General features: G+C 44.2%; 1 protein-coding gene and 2 long non-coding RNA genes across 5 annotated transcripts in view; 2 read left to right on the top strand and 1 right to left on the bottom strand.

Moving 5' to 3' along the window:
• The window catches only part of LOC126935301 (uncharacterized), a 57,498-nt gene extending 38,667 nt beyond the window's left edge, over positions 1-18,831 (top strand). Inside the window, exon 4 of the long non-coding RNA XR_007719208.1 lies at positions 18,808-18,831. This is a non-coding gene — a long non-coding RNA (uncharacterized LOC126935301). The remainder of the gene's footprint in view (positions 1-18,807) is intronic.
• The window catches only part of LOC126935311 (uncharacterized), a 39,589-nt gene that overhangs the window by 8,981 nt on the left and 6,511 nt on the right, over positions 1-24,097 (bottom strand). For 2 of the 3 annotated variants that reach the window (XR_007719217.1, XR_007719219.1), the window contains exon 2: positions 914-965. This is a non-coding gene — a long non-coding RNA (uncharacterized LOC126935311). Of the gene's footprint in view, positions 1-913; positions 966-2,448; positions 3,386-24,097 lie in introns of those variants that run through there. The other variant, XR_007719218.1, reaches the window with a different exon arrangement.
• Positions 7,828-9,112, top strand: LOC126935228 (V-type proton ATPase subunit E 1-like). Its single transcript, XM_050756458.1, is given in 1 exon segment — positions 7,828-9,112. A coding segment is annotated over 1 exon segment (639 nt). The 5' UTR covers positions 7,828-7,973; the 3' UTR covers positions 8,613-9,112.

Below are 24,097 nucleotides of genomic sequence, written 5' to 3'. Positions count from 1 at the left end.
GTGTGTTTACCTTCTCCGCTTGCTGGAGTCCCAAATCATAATGTGGGCAGGATGAAGCCCTGAAGCATGAACACATCCACCTTGTCCTGTTCCCTTCCTCCCTCCTCGGGGGGAGTTTGCTATCCCTGAACCTTTGTGCTTCCGGATCTCATGTCGTGCAATCTTAGACGTAAGTCTAAAAGACAACGTTGACTCACCAGAGTCATTGGACTGGCAGGGGCCTAGGTCAGACTGTGGAATCTCCAGAGCCAACTTTGTCTTTTCAAATTATAAGTTCTCGGCACCTGGTTTCTGAGGTCACCCACTTGGCCCTCTTCCAAGTGTACTTCCCTACTTTTCTTTCCTTACTATTCTAAAGCTTTTTAATACACTTCCACTGCTGCTCTGAAATTTGCGTTGGTCCTTTATTCTGCCTTATGCTCCTCAGTCGAATTCTTTCTTCTTTCTTTCTTTCTTTCTTTCTTTCTTTCTTTCTTTCTTTAGATACAGTTTCGCCTCTTGTTGCCCAGGCTGGAGTGCAATGGTGCAGTCTCAGCTCACCTCAACCTCTGCCTCCTGGGTTCAAGCGATTCTCCTGCCTCGGCCTCCTGAGTAGCTGGGATTATAGGCATGCGCTACCATGCCCGGCTAATTTTGTATTTTTAGTAGAGATGGGGCATCTCCATTTTGATCAGGCTGGTCTCAAACTCCTGACCTCACATGGTCCTCCCACCTCAGTCTCCCAAAGTGTTGGGATTACAGGCGTGAGCCACCGTGCCTGGCTGAATTCTTTCTTCTACGGAGGCAAGAATTGAGGTTGCTGCAGACGGGTACAGATTCGCTGCCAGTAACTCAGATACCTGCCACTGCTAACATATTTGGTGCTGACTGGCTCAGATATGTTCCCTCGTGGTAAGAGATCTCTATGCCTCACCTTCTTCAGCTTGGAGGCATCTGATCCGTGTGTGTGGTATTTCTTCTCCTCTCTAAAAATAAGAAGAAAAGAAAAAGAAAAAAAATTCTAAGTTCTCTACCCACATTTGTAGCTCAATGAGCTCATAAATAATCATCAGGACCTGCTGGTTGTTGCAGGTATTTACAACAAAACTTCAAAAAATGCACACAAATGCACACTTGCAGGATCACCATCTTACTAGGTATCTTTTGGGACTGCATTCCAAAAGCTTCCCATTTCCATTACTGTGTTCCATGGCCAAGACCCATCCACATGACCACCACCTTTGCTTCCTCCGCACCCCTGTGCTCTAGTTGTAAATGCCAGTTGCTTCCCACCCCTCACTTCCCTGCCACACCACCGTATATATGACAGGTAGCCATTTTATACCAGCACTACTCAAGGTGTGGCCTACAGGCCAGTATCCACCTACAAGTTATTTGTTCCCATGAGAAAGTAAGTTCAGAAATGGAGAGTAAGCATTTGAAATGTTTATAGCAATTTGACAGAATAATTATTTATCATTTAATCTAATAACAAAAAGTACACCTAATGCCATATGGTATCCTGAATTAGATTCTGAAACCGAAAAAGGACATTAGTGGAAAAACTGCTGAAATCTGAAGAGAGTCTGTAGTTTAGTGAATAGTACCATGCCATTGCTAATGTATTAGTTTTGATAAATGTACCACAGTTATCTAAGATAGTAACATTAGGGAAAATTGAATGAAGGGCACACAGTAACTGTCCACTCTCTGCAACTTTTCTGCAAATCTAAAATTATTGCAAAATAAAAAGTTTATTTTTACAAGCTGGGTTCATATTTTGTGTCTTTTTAAATTTTTTTTCTTTTATTTTTTTTTCTTTTTGAGACAAAGTCTCCCTCTTGTCCCCCAAACTGGAGTGCAATGGTGCGATCTCGGCTCACTGCAACCTCTGCCTCCCGGGTTCAAGCGATTCTCCTGCCTCAACCTCCTGAGTAGCTGGGATTACAGGCGCCCACCACCACACCTGGCTAATTTTTGTATTTTTAGTAGAGATGGGGTTTCATCATGTTGGCCAGGCTGGTCTCAAACTCCTGACCTCAGGTTATCCGCCCGCCTCGGCCTCCCAAAGTGCTGGGATTACAGGCATGAGCCACCACGCTGGCCAAATTTTGTTTTTCTAGCAATTTAATTGCATTTTACAAAAATGTCAATCTGCAATGGATTTGAAATGCAAATTTTTAGAATAAAATTGGTCTTGTCACTATGGATAGTTTGAGAATCACTGCTTTGTACACTCTGTATCCCCCACGGGGCTTGTCACCATAATTGCTTTGAATTCTGATCACTAATACTTGTTGATGACGGCCAGACCCACAGGTGTGAGTTTTGGAATCAGTTACTGCACACTGTGGATAAAGTCACAGCCCAGGGCCCTGTCAACCCTCAAGACAGGGACATTTCAGGACTCTGTTGTATACTCAATACTGCCATATCCCAGGGCCCTGTCACATCCAAGCTGTCACATACCAGATGCTATCACAGCTCAGGGCCAAGCAGGGGCTGTCACAAGCCCCTGGGAAGTGCCAGCATATAAAGATTGACAGGACAGGCCCTGGGTTGTTCTGTACATGGAGGTTCCTGGGACGTGCCATTATTTGAGGGATGCCAGAGCCCCACTCTGTGTCTATATCTGGGGTATGACAAGGCCCTGGACTGTGACATGGTTCTGGAATGTGGCCACACCCTATGAGTGAGGTGTTGAGTTCTGGGCTATGACAAGTTCTGACTGTGCCAGAGTGCAGACTCTTAATTCCTTCTGGAATACTGAGAGTGCCGGGAAATGACAGCTTAATGTTCAGGGTACATCTTAATTTGTCTTGGATCTGTGGTGTGACAGGGACAGCTGCATTCATCCTGGAGTGAAAGTGTATCTGGGTATGTTGGGCCACATTTGCATTAAAGTTTGTTCTGAGCTCTGGAGCTATTGACCAAGCCCGTCCTGCCTTCTGAGGCCTTCTAACCCATGGCACAGCATTCTCTGCTTCCAGGGGGTCTGCTTTGGGCCATCACCCCAGAGAGTTTGATCAAGGTCTGTCTTACCACACCCCCTCCCAAATTCTTGCAGCTCCCAAAGCTGCTGGAGGCAGCACCTGAGCTTGTCTCTGCTGAGCTTATTCACCCCAAGGACTGCCTGCAGCCTGCCCACTTCTCATCATGCGAGGCCACAGTGCCATCTTCTGGCTATTGCGAGCCATGCTGGTCAGGTTGGGAGGGCACAGGAGAATGCTGGGCTGACAGGGAGCACTGAGAAGCCCTCCCCACCTCAGTTCAGGAACAACAGAAGTGGCCTTTCCCTTAAGCCCCCACTGACCAGAGCCCCTCATTCAGGCTTCAGTCACCAGAGCCCCCCGCTCAAGTCCTTTAGTGACCACAGCCTCTAGATCAGTCTCCTCAGGAATCAGGGCCCCTCATGTAGCCCCCAGTCCCACCCCCGAGTGACCAGGGCCCCTAGGTCATGCGCACAGTGACCAGGGCCTCTCTCTAAGGCTCTGTAGTGACCAGAACCCCTCATTCAAGCTCACTTAGGCTTGGCTTCACAATCAGGTCATTCAATGACCGGGACCTACAGCTCTTGACTCCCAAAGACCAGAGCCTCTCTCAGACGCCCACGACCAAGTCCCTTCAGTGATCTACAGTCCTCTCCTTTAGGACCCTCTGTGCCTAGGTAACTAAAGACCATTACTCAGTGGACATAAGGAGTGGTGTTTGTGGGGGCTCTTTGATCCCCAAGAGCTGGATAGGTCCCATCTGTTTCCTCCGTTTATCGTCCCCCTCCCACTGGTCTCCAGAGAGGCCTCTGGTCATCGGGTCTTTGCATTTTGTTTTGCCTGTGCTCCTGGGTCCCCCTTCAGACATGGCCACAGCTGTGCCCAGGTCTCATAACAAAGGTGGTCTGTTGAGTTAATTAATACCATCCCGGGAACTGTGGCCCGAGAAGACTAGATTCTATAGCATGACAGCCCACCTGTGCCTTGCATCTGCTGGTCCTCTAACACCAGACCACACACCCCTGTGCCATCTCGCCACCTCCCATAGGCAGGCCTCCCATCACATCTATCTCAGGCCATATTACTCAAAGGCCAAATGCTTCCAGTCCCAGCATCCCACCAGTCACTGGCACCTGTCCCAGATACCAGGTGTGACTTTTCCCATTTTCCTTTTCTTCCAGACCCGAGCCCAATCCAGGTCCTACCCTTCTCAGCCCCCATCCCATTTGGGCTCATTTACTTATTCAAACAAATATCAAATGAGCATCTACATATTAGGATTCTAGATAGGGGTGTGGGGTCAGTGTGCAGGGATGGCAGCATAGAAGAGACATTTTGGTTGAGACTTGAAGGATGAATAGGCGTTTGCCAAACAGTCAAAGGATAGGAAATTATTTGAGGAAGAAGAAACTGCATATACTTCACAAACGTACAGAGGACCCTGGTCACCCATGTGGTTGGAGCACAAAGTGAAAAGTGGGGAGAGTGGGAGAAGAGAGACTTGAATAGGGATGCAGAGAACAACAGATGGAAGATCTTGTAGCTGAGCTAAGAAGTATGAATTTTTTCCCCCTAGGATGGAAAAACACAGAAGTTTTTTCAAACTTCCAAGTAGGAAGTTATGATTTAAAAAAAAAAAAAGAAAACGAAAAAGAAAAGAAGCCTTTTTCTAATTAGAAAGGTCAGGTTAGTGGCATTGTGGAAGATGGATTGGGCAGGGGCAAAAGCAGACCCAGGGAAACTAGTCAGTCTAGCCAGTCAGCCAGCAAGCATTTCTTAAGTTCTGTAGCAGGTTAAATAGTTGCTTCTCCCGCCCCAAAAGTTATGCCCACGTCCCAGAACCCGTGAATGTGACCTTATTTGGAAAACAGAATTTTGAAGATGTAATCAAGTTAAGGATCTCAGGGTCCTTGATTATCTGATGGGCCTTAAATCCAAAGGCAAATGTCCTTATAAGAAACACACGCAAGAGAAGGCCACTGAAGACAGAGGCAGAGATTGCAGTGATGCAGCCATAAGCCAAGGAATACCTGGAACTATCAGAAGCAGAAAGAGCAGATTCTCCCTTGAAGCCTTCAGAGGGAGTGTGGCCCTGCTGACATCTTAATTTCAAACCTCTGATCTCCAGAACTACGAGAATAAATTTATGTTGCCTTATGCCACGAAGTTTGTGGTAATTTTTTACAACAGCTCTAGGAAACTAATACACATGCCGACCAGGTACTGTGGTAGACACTGGGTGTATCATAATGAACACAGTATATATATTTCCTGCCCTCTTGAATCTTAACAGCAAGCAAATTTATTCATTAATTCACTCAACAAATAATTATTTGGCACCTGTAATATTCCAACCACTGTTCTAGCTACTTGGGTTACACTGGTGAACAGTCTCTACTTTTGTGCAGTTCATTCCTAGTGGAAGAGACAGACAGCAAACAAGTAAAAAATAGAAGAGAAGAGAACAAATGAATAGAAACAGTAAAATAGAATAGAAGAGAGTAGAATAGAAACACTAGAACAGAAAAGAACTAAACAGAGCATATTAGAGTAGAACAAAATAGAATGGAATAGGAGTAGGGATAAGTGACCTAAAGAAAAATAAAACTGGGTAAGGACAGGGTGAGGTCCTGCTCCTCAGGTTTGCTTCCAGAGCTCCTCCTGCTTGGCTCTGAATTGTTGGGGAGCTGATCTCTGCAGGCTGCATTTCCCAGGCTCCTGTTAGCTGGTGGACTTTAACCATTCAGAGCAACTGGTAGGAGATTGGCAGTCAGAATCAAGCAGCCTGCCAGGATTTTTCACCACCTTGTCCTCTGCCTCCACTGTGACTGCATCTCATTTAAGCCTCCATTGCTGAATAGGTCACTTCTACACAGTGACCTTGTTCCTGGAAAAACTCTTCTCTGTCCCTCCAACCTAGGGGCGGTCGCAACTTGTCTTGGTTACTAGTCTCTGGGTCGCCTCACTCTCCTGGTTGGAGTCTCTGCCTTTTCAATCACCCATGTAGCCAGTTCTTTGTATTAAACTTTATCTTATGAAAATGCACAGTGTAGTTCCTGTTTTCCTAGTAGGACCCTAATCAACACAGAAGGGAGGTAGGGTGCTATTTTCAAATCTGTGGTCAGAAAAGATCCATTGAGCAGAAGCATAAATAATGTGAAGGGGTGAGGCATGGGATAAAGATCTGGGAGGAAGAGGATTCCAGGGAGAGGGAAGAGCAAGTGTGAAGGCCATAAAAGGGAAATATTTGAGTGTGTTCAAACAGCAATAAGCATGCATTCCGTGTACCAGGGCAGGAACCAGAGGAGCTGGGGTTGGTGCGGTAGGCAGGGCCACCTCTCTGCTCAAGGCCTTCAGATCAGTCCCAGCAATGGCCTTCTCATTGACTGCCTGACTTCAGTCTCTCGTTGACTGCCTGACTTCAGTTCTTACTACTCCTTCCATTCCCCACTCCACTCCGGCCACTGTCATTTCCTTGCTCTTCCTCAGCACTGCCCAGATGTGCTCCCACCACAACACCTTGCACGTGTTGTTCCTTCTGTCTGGAATATTTTCTCTCAGATATCCACAAAGCTTACTTTCTCATCTCCTTCAAATCTTTGCCCAAATATAGTCTTCTTTTCCTTTTTTTTAGATGGAGTCTCACTCTGTCACCTAGACTGGAGTACAGTGGCATGATCTCGGCTCACTGCAACCTCCGCCTCCTGGGTTCAAGAAGTCCTCTGCCTCAAGCTCCCAAGTAGCTGGGATTACAAGCACCCACCACCACACCCGGGTAATTTTTTGTATTTTTAGTAGAGACAGGGCTTCACCATCTTGGCCAGGCTGGTCTTGAACTCCTGACCTTGTGATCCACCGGCCTCAGCCTCTCAAAGTGCTGGGATTGCAGGTGTGAGCTACCGCACCTGGCCACCCAAATATAGTCTTCTTAATGAGACATCCCATAATCACCCTGCTTCAAATTGCACACCCACCCCAGCTCTCCCCAACCCCTTTCATTGTTAATTTTCCTTCATGGCACTGTTTGCTGTTTTGTAAACTCTATGACAGCAGGGATTTTTGAATACTTAGTTTCAAAACATTGATGTATCCCCATCACTAATGTATCCCTCAATACCTGGAACAGTGCCTGGAGCACTGTAGATCTCTATACTAATTTGTAGAATTAATTAATTAATTTTCATCAGGGGAATGAAGCAATCTGATATACAATTTCAAAAGAGAAGAGTGGGCTATGGGAAATCGACTGTGGGGTTGGGGGCAATGGTGAAAGCAGGGGAAACCAGTTAGGATAACTTGTAGAAATCTAAGATAGAGATGGTAGTAACTTAGGCTAAGACAATAGCTACAGAGGTGATCAGAGGTAAGATTTAGGATAGGTTTTAGAGAAGAAACAGACATGACTTGATAATTAATAAAATGTAGGGGTAAAGGGAGATGAAGTATCAAAGATGACTCCAAGCGCTGGGTGCAGTGGTGTGTGCCTGTAGTCCTAGCTACTCAGGAGGCTGAGGCAGGAGGATCCCTTGTGCCCAGGAGTTTGAGACCAGTCTGGGAAAGACAGCAAGACCCTACCTAACAAAAAAAAAAAAAAAAAAGAAAAGAAAAGAAAAAATGGTTTAAAGAAAAAAAAGAATTTAAAAAAATTTTTTTAAAAAAATGTAATGACTCGAAGTGTCTGGTATGCCAAGGCACCTATCCCTAGTTAGGAAAGACTGGAGCAGTGTCAAAATCAGAATGAAAGATCGAAAGTTCCATTTTGGACATAGCTAAGTTAGAGATGTCTGAGCTCAGAAGAGAGGCATGAAATGAAAATATAAATCTGAAATTCATCAATATATTAAAAGTATCTGAGAAAGGAAACCGAGATCTGCACAGGGCTTCCCTTTGCCCATTCATCTCCCCTCACCCTTTAAACGTAACCTCGAGCCTGCTGCTCACTGACCTAGCATTGCTCTCGCCACGACTCTCAGCGATGCTGACGTGCAAAAGCAGATAAAGCATATGATGGCTTTCATTGAACAAGAAGCCAATGAGAAAGCAGAAGAAATAGATGCAAAGGCAGAAGAAGAGTTCAACATAGAGAAAGGTTGGCTTGTGCAAACCCAAAGACTAAAGATTATGGAATATTATGAGAAGAAAGAGAAACAGATTGAGCAGCAGAAGAAAATTCAGATGTCCAATTTGATGAATTAAGCGAGACTCAAAGTCCTCAGAGCGAGAGATGACCTTATCACAGACCTACTAAATGAAGCAAAACAGAGACTCAGCAAGGTGGTAAAAGACACAACCAGGTACCAAGCGCTGCTGGATGGACTGGTTCTCCAGGGTTTGTACCAGTTGCTGGAGCCTCGAACAATTGTTCATTGCAGGAAACAAAATTTCCCTCTGGTAAAGGCTGCAGTGCAGAAGGCAATCCCTATGTACAAAATTGCCACCAAAAACGATGTTGATGTCCAAATTGACCAGGAGTCCTACCTGCCTGAAGACATAGCTGGTGGAGTTGAGATCTATAATGGGGATCGTAAAATAAAGGTTTCCAACACCCTGGAAAGCCGGCTGGATCTCATAGCCCAGCAGATGATGCCAGAAGTCCGGGGAGCCTTGTTTGGTGAAAATGCCAACAGGAAGTTTTTGGACTAAGCCTTCAGGAGGTGGAGCTCATCCTCAGCTCTCCTGCTATGATGTGGAAGCTTCTGATATTTGAAGAAACACGAATGTCTCTGTAGCTTCCTCTTTACTGCCCCAGTATTGCTCTGTATTTATCAGTGATGCCCCTCTTGTCACTCATGCCTTGCCTAATTGTTCACAGTGGTGGAAAGCTTCATGTAATATGATCAGGACCCACCTCCAGTTCATCTGAAAGTAACACAGTGTCCAGTTGGTTCTCCAACACTAGGGGAAGGGGCAGATGGTGGTCGCATGGGCTTCCTGGGTCTCCACTCTCCGTCTGGCCTAGAGGTGATGTGTTTGGTGTTTGGCCCTGCAGTCCCCACTGTTGAGGCTTAAGGTGCGTGTGGCGCACCACTCCTTCCAGCAGTAGTCACTTTACTGTTACCTGTTTAGGCCTAGAAGTTTTCCCTCATCTGTAAATGTGATTTAAAATCTAAGCCATGAATATGCTTTATTTATTAAAAGAGTTACATGGAAAAAAAAAAAAAAGTATCTGAGGCTGGGAGTGGCTATGGTCATCTGGCCCTAAGGAGATGTAAAGATGCCAGATTCTGTATTAAGTTGATCAGAAGATCCTCAAATGTGCAGCAGATATTCCTTGTCACTTTATGGACAACTGGATTCGTCTTAAGTTTTTTCTCTTGGTCAAAAGTGAATCGCAGCTGGGTGTGGTAGCTCACACCTGTAATCCCAGCACCTTAGGAGGCCAAGGCAGGCAGATCATTTGAACTCAGAATTCAAGACCAGCCTGGGCAACATGGTGAAGCCCTCTTTCTATTTAAAAAAAAAAAAATTATCTGGGCATGGTGGCACATGCCTGTAATCCCAGCTACTCGGGAGGTTGAGATGGGAGGATGGCTTGAGCCTAGGAGGTGGAGGTTGCAGTGAGCCAAGATGGTGCCACTGCACTCCAGCTTGGGCAACAGAGAGTCAGACCCTGTCTCAAAAAACAATAATAATAATTTAAAGTTTTTTTTTAAAAAAGTGAATCCCTGGCCAGGCAAGGTGGCTTATGCCTGTAATCCCAGCACTTTGGGAGGCCGAGGCGGGTGGATCACCTGAGGTTGGGAGTTCGAGACCAGCCTGACCAACATGGAGAAACCCCATCTCTACTAAAAATACAAAATTAGCCAGGCACAGTGGTGCATGCCTGTAATCCCAGCTACTTGGGAGGCTGAGGCAGGAGAATCCCTTGAACCCGGGAGGCAGATGTGGTGGTGAGCTGAGATCCTGCCATTGCACTCTAGCCTGGGCAACAAGAGCATAACTCTGTCTCAAAAAAAAGAAAAAAAAAAGTGAATCCCTACATTCCAGTGTGGCCCTTAGACCTTTCAAACAGGGTTTCTGCCCAGCCCCACCTCTGAGCAGATCCCTGCTCTGGAGTCATGTCTGCAACATTTTCTAAGAAATGATGCTTGGAACCAGCTGGGGCCAGCAGAGCTTCCCAGTGGGACACGTCAAGTCTGAATGAAGATCCATGTGAGCCACAATTTCTATTTTTTTTCTTCTTCAGAAGAAAGCACAGTTGGCTGGACACTGTGGCTCATGCCCGTAATCCTAGCACTTTGGGAGGCCGATGTGGGCGAACTGCCTGAGCTTAGGCATTCAAGACCAGCCTGGGCAACATGGCAAAACCCTGTCTCTACTAAAAATACAAAAATTAGTAGGACATGGTAACTCATACCCGTAGTCCCAGCTACTTGGGAGGCTGAGACAAGAGAATCACTTGAACCTGGGAGCCAGAGGTTACAGTGAGCCGAGTTCATGCCACTGCACTCCAGCCTGGGTGACAGAGTGAGACCCTGTCTCAAAAAAATAAATAAATAAATAAATAAAGTAGAAGAAGAAAGCACAGGATTTTTCTCTTGGAGCATAGAAGGTCTTTCTAGGTATGACACAACACATAACCCATAAAAGGAAAAGTCAGGATTTTGACAATATAAAATAAAAATTCCACATTGAATCTATAAATTACCTTGGGCAATATGGCCATTTTCACGATATTGATTCTTCCTATCCATGAGCATGGTATGTTCTTCCATTTGTTTATGTCCTCTTTTATTTCACTGAGCAGTGGTTTGTAGTTCTCCTTGAAGAGGTCCTTTACATCCCTTGTAAGTTGGATCCTAGGTATTTTATTCTCTTTGAAGCAATTGTGAATGGAAGTTCATTCATGGTTTGGCTCTCTGTTTTTCTGTTACTGGTGTATAAGAATGCTTGTGATTTTTGCACATTAATTTTGTATCCTGAGACTTTGCTGAAGTTTCTTATCAGCTTAAGGAGATTTTGGGCTGAGACAATGGGGTTTTCTAAATATACATAGATTCAATGCCATCCCCATCAAGCTAGCAATGAGTTTCTTCACAGAATTGGAAAAAACTGCTTTAAAGTTCATATGGAACCAAAAAAGAGCCCGCATCTCCAAGACAATCCTAAGTCAAAAGAACAAAGCTGGAGGCATCACGCTACCTGACTTCAAACTATACTACAAGGCTACAGTAACCAAAACAGCATGGTACTGGTACCAAAACAGAGATATAGACCAATGGAACAGAACAGAGTCCTCAGAAATAATACCACACATCTACAGCCATCTGATCTTTGATAAACCTGAGAAAAACAAGAAATGGGGAAAGGATTCCCTATTTAATAAATGGTGCTGGGAAAATTGGCTAGCCATAAGTAGGAAGCTGAAACTGGATCCTTTCCTTATTCCTTATACGAAAATTAATTCAAGATGGACTAGAGACTTAAATGTTAGACCTAATACCATAAAAACCCTAGAAGAAAATCTAGGTAATACCATTCAGGACATAGGAATGGGCAAGGACTTCAGGTCTAAAACACCAAAAGCAACGGCAACAAAAGCCAAAATTGACAAATGGGATCTAATTAAACTAAAGAGCTTCTGCACAGCAAAAGAAACTACCATCAGAGTGAATAGGCAACCTACAGAATGGGAGAAAATTTTTGCAATCTACTCATTAGACAAAGGGCTAATATCCAGAACCTACAAAGAACTCAAACAAATTTACAAGAAAAAAACAAACAACCCCATCCAAAAGTGGGCAAAGGATATGAGCAGACATTTCTCAAAAGAGGACATTCATACAGCGAACAGACACGTGAAAAAATGTTCATCATCACTGGCCATCAGAGAAATGCAAATCAAAACCACAATGAGATACCATCTCACACCAGTTAGAATGGCAATCATTAAAAAGTCAGGAAACAACAGGTGCTGGGGAGGATGTGGAGAAATAGGAACACTTTTACACTGTTGATGGGATTGTAAACTAGTTCAAACATTATGGAAAACAGTATGGCGATTCCTCAAGGATCTAGAACTAGAAGTACCATATGACCCAGCCATCCCATTACTGGGTATATACCCAAAGGATTATAAATTATACTGCTTTAAAGACACATGCACATGTATGTTTATTGCGGCACTATTCACAATAGCAAAGACTTGGAATCAACCCAAATGTCCATCAGTGACAGACTGGATGAAGAAAATGTGGCACATATACACCATGGAATACTATGCAGCCATAAAAAAGGATGAGTTTGTGTCCTTTGTAGGGACATGGATGCAGCTGGAAACCATCATTCTCAGCAAACTATCACAAGAACAGAAAACCAAACACCGCATGTTCTCACTCATAGGTGGGAACTGAACAATGAGATCACTTGGACTCGGGAAGGGGAACATCACACACCGGGGCCTATCATGGGGACGGGGGAGGGGAGAGGGATTGCACGGGGAGTTATACCTGATGTAAATGACGAGTTGATGGGTGCAGCACACCAACATGGCACAAGTATACATATGTAACAAACCTGCACGTTATGCACATGTACCCTAGAACTTAAAGTATAAAAAAAAAAAAAAAAAATCCACATTACAAAACCTACCATAAGCAAAATCAAAAGACAGAAAATCAAATTGGAAAAAAATTAAAACTCTTATTAGTGACAAATTTATGTTGTTGAAAGAAAAACTTCAGCCAAATTAAATTTAAAAGAGTGTAATTGAGCAATGAATGATTCATGAATCAGGCAGCCTCTAGAATCAAGCAGATTCAGAGAGACTCTAGGGGTTCCTCATGGTCAGAACAAATTTATAGACAAAAAAAAGTAAAGTAATATACAAAAATCGGAAATGAGGTACAGAAACAGCTGGATAGGTTACAGGTTGGCCTTTGCCTTATTTGAACACAGTTTGAACACTCAGCAGTCTATGAGTGGTTGAAGTATGACTGCTGGGATTGGCCAAGACTCAGCTATCATTACAGATGCATAGTCTTAAATTAGGTTTTCAATCTTGTGTGCCTATTAAGCTATGTTACGATTTGTCAATGATGATTCAAATATAGAAGTATGGAATCTTTCTCAGGCCATATTTAGTTTGCTTTAACAATCTAAAAACTAAGACTGAGATGTCGGAGAAACCAAGAGAAGAAAGTGTCAAAGACGATGAGAACAATCAAATGCATCCCATTCTGCTGACAGATCGAGAAGAAAGAGACTGAAAAGGGCCCCTTAGATATATTTGTGTGGAAGTCATAAGGTGCCTTAGCCATTTTAATAGATTGGTGGTGGTCAAAATGCAAGGAAATGGGAATAGCATGTGCAGGACATTCTTTCGAGATACTCTCTGTTAAACAGAGCAGAGAAACACTGGTAGTGAAGGATATTGGGTTAGGTCTAGTAAAAAGCTTGCATTTGTTTTGTGTTGATTTGCCTCATTTTGACTTTTAATGATAGAATCTTGATGGGATTTTCAAATTGAGCAAGAGAGGTTGAAAATGTCAGAAACAGTGTGGCTAAGACTGTCTTTGTCCTCTAATAGCCATTCTCTCATCTTCTATGGTAGTAGAGTCTGTGAATTTCAGCAGAGTAAATTACCTCCTGGAACAAAAATGACATTTCTTCACTTCCCTTGCAGTAGAATAATGTGTCCAAGTTCTAGCCATGGAAATAAAGGCAGAAATGTCTTGTGCAACTTCTAGGAAGTGTCCTTAAAGGAAAGGGCTCTCTTTTTCCTGCTGGCAAGAGTGTAGATATGATGGCTGGAGCATGAGCCACAAGATGGAAGCCACATTTTGGGGATGGTGGAAGCCACATTTTGGGGATGATGGGCAAGATCAAAGCAGCCTGGTTTCCTGCTGATCACAGTGTTGTCATGCAAGTCCTGCATGGGCTGTGTCTATGTGAGGGAGGAATAAATGTTGACCTCCTTTAAAGCTGCTGTTATTTTCAGTTTTTTGTCACTGATGACCTAATATTAACTAGGAGAGGGCCAGGCGAGGTGGCTCACGCCTGTAGTCTCAGCACTTTGGGAGGTCGAGGCAGGTGGATCACCTGAGGTCAGGAGTTTGAGACCAGCTTGACCAACATGGTGAAACCCCCGTCTGTACTAAAAATACAAAAATCAGCCAGGTGTAGTGGTGCGCACCTGTAGTCCCAGCTTCTCAGAAGGCTGAGGCAAGAGAATCGCTTGAGCCTGAGAGGTGGAGGTTGCAGTGAGCTGAGATTGTGGCACTGTACTCCATCCAGCCTGGGTGACAGAGCGAGACTCCATCTCAAAAAAAAAAAAAAAAAAAATTCAACTAGGAGAGGGGGAATAACTAAGATAATCAGATCCCTGAGAGATAGAAGAATATAAATGTATCAGCCCTTTGTAAGAGGGATGTTTCATCAACTGGGACCTGGGCTCGACTACTTGCCAGCTGTGTGATCTTAGGCAAGCTATATAACTTCTCTGCACCTGTATTTCATCATCTGTAAAATATTAGGATATAAGAGAAGGGGAAAGGGAGAGGATGGCTACAGATGCAAGCAGGGTTTTAATCTGTTGTAACAAAGACAAGGGAATGTCTGTCTGGATGGCTTCTAAATTATCTCTAAAAATAGAAGACAAAATCAATAAGTGAAAGTGGGTGGTGTGAGGGCAGAGGATGCAGAGAATATGAAAAGATCTACAAAGTTATGAAAAAGTTATTGTAGAAAAAGAGCAAGCTGACTAGAGAAACATGGAAAAATTACCAGGCAGCACTGAGGAACCATGTGAGTCTGGGGATCATGAATTTATCATTATATCACTTTTTCTAGCTATAGAATTTACTGTAACAATTTCAGCTATTCTGGTTCAGAAGAAGAAAATAAAAGTGATTGGGATCATTTGAGATTGAAGTTCAGCCAGATGAAAATGACAGAGGAGAGGGGAACGCAGGAGCTGAGCGTATCTGCGAAGGAATTACTATAATGTTAGATTACAAAGTATTATTTTAAATGGCAGAAAGCCAGGAGCAGGTGGGTAAACAGAGAGAAAAGGAGGATAGATTGGATGCATTGATGAAGTCAAAGAGCTATTGCATTGGGGGGGTGCCCATCCATCACACCACCCATGCACTCATGTGCACACAAATGTGCATGCACAACCACATATATTGGTTTCCTAGTTTAATTTCTATTTGGAAGCTGAAAAATATCCCCCCAAGGATTAGCTTCTTCACAGAATAGAGATGGGGTAAAATAAAATGTATAACTGTCTAGTTTTCAGGACTAGATTTCACCCTTGTTCAGCCTACCCAAGAACGGGGCTGAGACACTTCCTTCCACATTACACTCCCCTTCCTGTGTGTCAAAGATCTGATGGCTTCAGTGGAGCTTACAAGTATCCTGAGTCATTTTAAATGAATTTCCACATGAGACAGTGTGATTGGAGTGTGGCAAGATCTCAGGACACAGAGAGGTGACCTTCATCCTATGTAAGATGTAGGCAGCTGCGATGGAGAGCCTTCTCCCAGGAATGACTGGAAGATCATCTGTCAACACTGGTGACATTGGGTGTTCATGTGACTGTTGACAGGAGGTCTGCAGGGGACAGCTTCTGTGCTGCTTCCTCATGCTGGCTGATGGGGGGAGGCAAGTATGTTATTCTTGCCCCTATCCTCTCCTGAGCTGGAGTCTCCTGTAGGGCAGGGCCTTTCCTACTAACAGGTATATCCCCAGCTTCTTGGTCTGAGCCTGACACAGAACAGTGTGTGTGTTGGCAGGGGTGGGTGGGAATAAATGGATGATTCCCTGACTCTAGATAGAGCTAAGTTATTGTCATCAAGTAAATACTCCCTACATCTTCCACAGGGCAGGGTGGTGAGGGGCAGTTTTTAAAATTTAACTTTTCCTTCGGCCTCCACGTCACTGTAACCATAGATTTCCTCTCTCCTGACAATAGACAGTGTGGACAAGGCATGGAAGACTGGGGAAGTTATCAGCTAGACCTCATTAAATCAATGATAGTCAATACAGATAAAGCATCTACTATGTGTAAGGCTGTAGATACTGTATAGTTGGTGATGAAATATAAGATGCAACTTTAAAAGTTTGCCTCAGGTACTAAAAGTCTTCTTCTGTCTTATCTGTTGATCTAAGTACTATCTCATTGTATCTTCACAACCTTATATTATCTCTTATCTCCATGTCACACAGAAAGAAATTGAAGCTCAAAAACTGATGTGCTTTGTCCAGGTCACACAACTAATAAGTGGCAGAACAAGGATTCTAATCCAGATAGCTTGAGTTTAAATTGCAGCCCCTTGGCTGGGCTTGGTGTCTCATGCCTGTAATCCCAGCACTTTGGGAGGCTGAGGCAGGTGGATCACCTGAGGTCAGGAGTTTGAGACAAACCTGGCTAACACAGTGAAACTCTGTCTCTACTAAAAATACAAAAAATTAGCCAGGCGTGGTGGTGGACGCCTGTAATCCCAGCTACTCCGGAGGCTGAGGCAGGAGAATGGTGTGAACCCAGGAGGCGGAGCTTGCAGTGAGCTGAGATTGCACCACTGCACTCCAGCCTGGGCGACAGAGTGAGACTCCATCTCGATAAATAAATAAATAAATAAATAAATAAATAAATAAATAAATAAAAATAAACAAATAAATTGCAGCCCTTACTATTGGGGGTTCTACATACACTGCGTTGGAATTGCCTGACAAGAGAAAATTTCTTCCGGATTTCGGCTGTTAAATGTATAGATTACCAGCTTTCCAGTAATCCCTAAAATTTCCACAAGAGGGAGACCTTTCCCCATCAGTGCTAGACTGCTGTCTGGAATTTCGAATTCCATTTGCAGTTTCACAGCTCAAGAATTGGCTGGCCACTTGTACAGATTATTTGTACAGGTTTCCTGACACAACAAAATGTAGATACCCTAAGCGAATGCCTGTTTAAATTACTCCAAATTAACTAGGAAGTTCTCTGTCCCAACCAGGCAGCCCGTTTTTTCCCTCTGCCAGTCACTCTCCAAGCCAGGCACTCAGTTCGCCACAGAGGCAGGGCCTGTATAAGCTTTAGATCTTTAAATACCTTTCCCTCCCCAAGTTCTAGTCATTATCCAATAGCCTAGAAGCCTCCACAATAGGTTTCAGAAGTTCTAAAACGTTGTCTCACCTTTCCCACTACCAGCCCTGCAGAAAACTTTGTTCATAATGAATTTTTCCACCTCCTGGACCTCAACCATCACTACTATCCAAGGGCTTACAGAGTGTCTGAGCAACAGGTATGGAATCCTATCATGTCATACCAGGAACCACTTCTCAGCAAAAGAGGTGTAAAGTGGGCATATGACTATTGTATCCACTGGTCACATTACAGCAGACCACCTAGAAACTGCCAGCCTAACACAGTGATAGAATCAGCTGGTAGATGCACAGCTGAAGCACAAACATGGAAGTAATTCCTAGAGAGGAGGAGGTGCCATCTTCTAGCATGCAGTATACACTTTAAACCAACAACCTGGTGTTCTGTTCCCAAAAGGTAAAACATAAGGGTTCAGAACCAAAGAGAGAAAGCAGGTATGGCCCTGTTCACCATCACTCCCAGTAATCTACGTGGGAAATTTGTGATTTCTGCCCCTACAACTCTAGGCTCTGCTGCTTTAGAGGCTCTGATTCCCAATGGGGAAATGTATCCAGCAGGGGAATGGGTTATGGTTGTTGCCTAGGAACTGTGGGTTCCTGCGTGCAGAGGCCAGCAGGCAAGAAGAGGCATGATCATAGTGGCTGTAGAGTTGATCCTGATTTGACAATCAGGATCCTGATTGTTGATCCTGATAATACAACTGTTAGGAAATGGAGACATGGGGGATATGCTTGGCAGCCAGCTGGCCCACTTGGGTGCCTCTTGGTAGTCCCTGCCCTATTTTGATGGTAAAAAGACAAGTGCAGCAGCATGGCTTGAGAACAGCATGGATACTGGGGCTCAGACCCCCCAGGGAGAAAGTTTGCATCACACCATCAGGTAAGCCACTGAAATCAGCAGAGATGCCCACTAAGGGTGAAGGAAAGCTAAAAAGAATAAAAGAAGAAAATGATGAGTATCAGTTGCTGTCCTGAGAGAGGCTTCAGAGAGCTATAATTCTTTCCACTATCTTTCTTCTAACTTCCACCATGAAGAGAGACTCATTAGCATGCTAGAGGAGCTGTTCCAGACTTCTGTGAAATGAATCCAAGTGGCACAAGAGGTAGTCTGTGGTGGACACTGTGATGTGCCACATGACCTCCCTTCAGGAACAAAGGGCTTATTCCCCCATGTAAACCAAAAATAAAAATCTAAGCCCCCTGACCGACTGATAGACTCCCCTGTCTGCCAAAGACATTCCAATCTAAACCAGAAAATCTAGTTCAGGCCATGATCGAAAGTGGGGATTGGACATGCCTCATCATACTCTCCTCTCTTCAGAATTGGGAACAAGTGACCAGCATTAACATTTAAAAAGATCTGGCCAGGTGCAGTGGCTCACGCCTGTAATCCCAGCACTTTGGGAGGCCGAGGTAGGTGGATCACGAGGTCAGGAGTTCAAGACCAGCCTGGCCAACATGGTGAAACCTCATCTCTACTAAAAATACAAAAATTAGCTGGGCGTTGTGGCAGATGCCTGTAATCCCAGCCACTTGGGAGGCCGAGGCAGAGAATTGCTTGAACCCAGGAGGCAAAGGTTGCAGTAAGCCGAGATCACACCACTGTACTCCAGCCTGGGCAACAGAGCAAGACTCCATCTCAAAAAATAAAATATAAAATAATAAATAATAAATAAATAAAAGATCTTAATGGGGAAAACCTACATTCTGTCCACAATCTTTTTTTTTTTTTCTCCAGGTCTCTCCTCTGATCCAGAAGAAAATTAAGAGTCTGACACCTGTTTAAGTCCGATAACAGCTCTGATGCCTGCTACATGGAGGTTTTATCTGCAAGATAAAATCTTGGTCTCCAGGTCGGGCTTGGTGGCTCATGCCTGTAATCCCAGAACTTTGGGAGGCTGAGGTAGGTGGATCACCTGAGGTCGGGGGCTCGAGACTGGCCTGGCCAACATGGCGAAACCCCGTCTCTACTAAAAATACAAAAATTAGCCAGATGTGGTGGCAGGCGCCTGTAATCCCAGCTACAGGAGAATTGCTTGAACCCAGGAGGCGGAGGTTGCAGTAAGCCAAGATCATACCACTGCACTCCACCGAGCAAGACTCTGTCTCAAAAAACAAAACAGAACAAAAACAAACAAACAAACAAAAATCTTGGTCTCCACAACACCTCCTTATCTTAACCTAGACATGCTTTTCATTTTTTATTTTTTTATTTTTTTTGAGATGGAGTTTTGCTCTTGTCAGCCAGGCTAGAGTGCAATGGCCCGACCTTGGCTCACTGCAACCTCCACCTCCCGGGTTCAAGCGATTCCCCTGCCTCAGCCTCCTGAGTAGCTGGGATTACAGGCACCTGCCACCATGCCTGGCTAATTTTTTGTATTTTTAGTAGAGACGGGGCTTCACCATGTTGGCCAGGCCAGTCTCGAACTCTTGACCTCAGGTGATCCACCTGCCTCAGCCTCCCAAAGTGCTGGGATTACAGGCGTGAGCTGCCATACCCTGCCGACATTCCTTTCTATTGATTCCAGCTCTTTAGATAATAACTCTTTTCAACCAACTGCCAATCAGAAAATCTTTGAATCTATCTATGACCTGGAGGCTCCTCTCCTCGACTCCCCCAACCTCCACTGCTTCCAGTTGTCTCGCTTTTCTGGACCAAACCAATGTACATTTTACATGTATTGATTGGCCTCTTACGTCTCCCTAAAAGATGTAAAACCAAGCTGTAACCTGACCACCTTGGGCACATGCTGTGCGTGTGCTCTCAGGGTCTCCTGGGGCTCTATCACAGGCCATTAGTCGCTCACTTTTGGCTCAGAATAAATCTCTTCAAGTATTTTACAAAGTTTGCCTCTTTTCATCAACATCCAGCTGTGAAACCGCCTTTTCAAACATTATAGCTGAGGAAATTATGACAGTAAAAGAGATCTGACCTAACTGACTCCACCTTGCTTCTAACCTCCAAGCTGTCCTTGTTCATTCCGGGGCGTAAACCGAACTAACCTTGGGAAGGAATTTAGTTTATAGCTTTTTTTTTTTTTTCAGATGGAGTTTTGCCCAAGGTGGAATGCAATAGCTTAATCTTGGCTCTCTGCAACCTCCACCTCCCGGGTTCAGGTGATTCTCCTGCCTCCGCCTCCCGAGTAGCTGAGATTACAGGCACCTGCCACCACACACAGCTGATTTTTGTATTTTTAGTAGAGAAGGGGTTTCACCATGTTGGCCAGGCTGGTCTTGAACTCCTGACTTCAGGTGATCCAACCACCTCCACCTCCCATATAGTGCTGGGATTATAGGCGTGAGAGCCACCACACCAGGCCTTATAGCTTAACTTTTAAACAAAGATGGTAATAGCCCTTTCCTGAAATAAGGCCCCTTCTTGCCTGAACCAAACTGCCTTTGTAGGACTAACAAATTAGCTACAAGATTAGAAATTACAGTTTAGGAGCCAGGCAGCGTTCAGCTGCAAGAGTCTGACCCTCCCCAAATTGCTCCTGGAAATAATATCACTGTTGTAAAACCTAAGATTAGTGCTTGAGATATTTTCCAGATCCTGCATTCTGATGCACCAGCTGATACCACCCAGACCAGTAACCTGGCTCAGCCAACTCTGCAATCCCAACTAGGAACAGAAGACAACAAGAAAAACTCACTTTGACACCCTATGATTTCATCTCCAACCTGACGAATCAGCACTTCCCACTTCATGAGCCCCTACCCACCAAATTATCCTAAAAAACTCTGATCCCTGAGTTCTTGGGGAGACTGATTTGAGTAATAATAAAACTCCAGTTCCTGGTACAGCCGGCTAATTACTCTCTCTATTGCAATTCTTATCTTGATAGATTGGCTCTGTCTCTGCAGCAGACAAGGAGAACCTGTTGGGCAATTACAGCTGCTCAGAATGGTCTCAACAGAAAGTCATCAGCCCCCTACAGGGATTTTCCTAAATGAAACAAACTCTCTCATCCCATTTCAGGACAACTCTGAAGGGTCATCCCAACTTCAGTGCTCCTATGGGGTCCAACAAGACCTCTCTGAGACAGCATCACAGATCGACTTGCCCATTTACCCAAGTCTGCTTTCTTCTCTTTCCTTTCAGAGGTGTTCATTTCAAGAGCACTTTCTAATACAATTCTCTCACATTAATCTCTGTCTTAGAACCTGATTCCTAGAGAACAGTGTCATTCATGTTGAGGGAAAAGGGACTTTTGATCATCTATCCAGAAGGATAAGGGCGTGTGATATGGCAGCAAGTGATGGTTCCATCAAAAACAACAGGTATGAAAACATTGTATAAAAGAGGATGTGATCAAGAAAGATGTTATTGTTACTGGGTATGTGCTGAGGTCTTGGAGATCAATAAAATTTGGACCCTGGGGTCATCAGTGTCCTCCATAAGGAAGGACAGACAGAGTGAATCTCTGTCCTGAATCTACTGTCCTGAATGGACAGTAACATTGAAGGAGAATGAGGCAACTTGAAATCCCTGACAGGGAAATGGGAGATTATGTTTCATAGCAAATTTACCAGGCTCTTTCATGCCTTGTATTTTGTTCATGACATCCCTCCTCCCTCTTTTTCCTACTGCCAAAATTCGAATGCTTGAAGATTATAGATCCAAGCCTACAGTTGTGAAAAAGAAGTAGCTATCAGGAAGGAAAAGCCTTTTCCTCTATCCTTTTAGGTTCAGTGGCTGGGGCCTGTAAATTAAACTGACAAAAGACAAATTTACAGGAGAAAAGGGTTTATTCGTATGCACAGGGGAACCACAAAAGAAGTAGCTGGCTCATCAAATGGTTGAAATTAGCCAGGTGTAGTGGCTTATGCCTGTAATCCCAGCTACTTGGAAGGCTGAGGCAGGACAATCACTTGAACCCAGGAGGCAGAGGTTGCAGTGAACTGAGATCACACCATTGCACTCCAACCTGAACAAGAGTGAAACTCTGTCTCAAAAAGGAAGGAAGGAAGGAAGGAAGGAAGGAAGGAAGGAAGGAAGGAAGGAAGGAAGGAAGGAAGGAAGGAAGGAAGGAAGGGAGGGAGGGAGGGAGGGAGGGAGGGAGGGAGGGAGGGAGGAAGGAAGGGCGGGCAGGCTTACACATCTAACTTAGTAGGAGAAGTGGAAAGGGGAGAAAGTTCTAGGGGAGAAAGAGGTTTCTTAAGGAAAGACAAAAGAGTTTTTAAAAGAACAAACGTCAGACCAGAAAGTGTGTGCTACTGTGGTCTATGCCAGCATGAGTGGTCTTTCTGTCTTCTTCAGAGTCATTAAACTCCCCCAGAAAGGGTATTTATGTTGAGTTTACTCTTGGTCTCCCTCCTCAGAGTGGAAGCCTTGCTGAAGAGGACATGTATGGCAGTCTTCATTTCTGATAAAAGAAAAATAGCTCAGACCACTTTGAACTATTTGAGGTATGCAAAATTTATCAGGCCCAGAGAGACATGAGTATGGGACTTCAGTCATACACTCCACCCCTTACCCCCATGCTTGTTCCCACAAAACCAAGAATTGGGGTGCAATTGTTTGTTCTTAGTCAGACATGCCTCACCCTTTATCTTCACATTCCTGGGATTTGTGATACAAAGAACAAGGTATAGTCAATCAATAGCTTATGTTATTTTTATGTAAATTCTTGGTGAACAACTTAGTGTCTAGGAAAAGAGTGAAACTCTGTAAAATATTTGAAGAGATTTATTTTGAGGCAAATGAGTGAACACGGCCCGTGACACAGCCCACAGGAGGTCCTGAGAACATGTGCCCAAGGTGATCAGGGTGCAGTTTGGTTTTATACATTTTAGGGATGTATGAGACACATCAATCAAATAAATTTGAGAAATACACTGGTTTGGTCCAGAAAGGTGGGACAATTTGGAGTGGTGAGGTGGGGGAGGGGGGGCTTCCAGGCTATAGGGAAATTTAAACATTTTCTGGTTGACAATTGGTTGAGTTTGTCTGAAGACCTGGGATCAATAGAAAGGAAATGTTCAGGTTAAGATAAAAGATTGTGGAGACCAAGGTTCTTTGAAGTCTCACAGTGGCTGCCCTTAGAGACAACAGTTGATAATGTTTCCTATTCAGATCTTTAAAAGGTGCTAGACTCTCAGTTAATCTCTTCAGGATTGGGAGGGCCCGGAAGAAAAAGATCTATCTGTGTTATTAGACATTCTTTACAGATGTAAATTTTCCCCCATTAAGGACAACTTTGCAGGGCCATTTCAAAGTGGCCAGGGGAGGTGGCTCATTCCTGTAATCCTAGCACTTTGGGAGGCCAAGGCAGGCGGATTACCTGAGGTCAGTAGTTCGAGACCAGCCTGGCCAACATGGCAAAACCCCATCTTTATTAACAATACAAAACTTAGCCGGCCGTGGTGGTGGGTGCCTATAAACCCAGCTATTTGGGAGGCTGAGGCAGGAGAATCCCTTCAACCCAGGAGGGGTAGGTTGCAGTAAGCCGAGATCACCCCATTGCACTCCAGCCTGGGCAACAAGAGTGAACCTCCATCCCGCCCCCTGACCAAAAAATATATATATATATATATATATATGGCAAAGAAACAAGTTTTGGGGTAAATATTTTTATTTTCTTCTTTGTCATGTAATTTTATGCTAGAGTCAGACTGAAAAGTCAGTCACAATATATAGGGTCAAATAAAACCCATCTGATGAGAATTTATGGTTTGTAGGGCATGACTACTCAGACCCTTTCAATAGGAATTTGGGCAAGATAAGAAAAAATCAGAGGTTAGTCCTCATTAGGAATTGCCTCTTCTTTAAAAACCCACTTGTGACTTCTGCTAATTGGGAGCATATACTCAGGGCAACTTGAATCTTCGCTTCCAAGTGCAGTCTTCAAACTTGGCCCAAATAAACTCTCTACAAATAAGGGAGGAGACCACCCCTCATATTCTCTTATGCCCAATTTCTGCCTCCAAAGAAAGAAGAAGTAAAAACTAAAAGGCAGAAACGAAATCCACAAGCAGACAGCCCAGCACCACACCCTGGGCCTGGTAGTTAAAGATCACCCCTGACC

This window comes from Macaca thibetana, chromosome 14 (genome assembly GCF_024542745.1).
Source record: "Macaca thibetana thibetana isolate TM-01 chromosome 14, ASM2454274v1, whole genome shotgun sequence".
Lineage (NCBI taxonomy): Eukaryota > Metazoa > Chordata > Mammalia > Primates > Cercopithecidae > Macaca > Macaca thibetana.
Note: the sequence above shows the minus strand (reverse complement) of the source record. Positions and strands in the feature narration are given on the sequence as shown.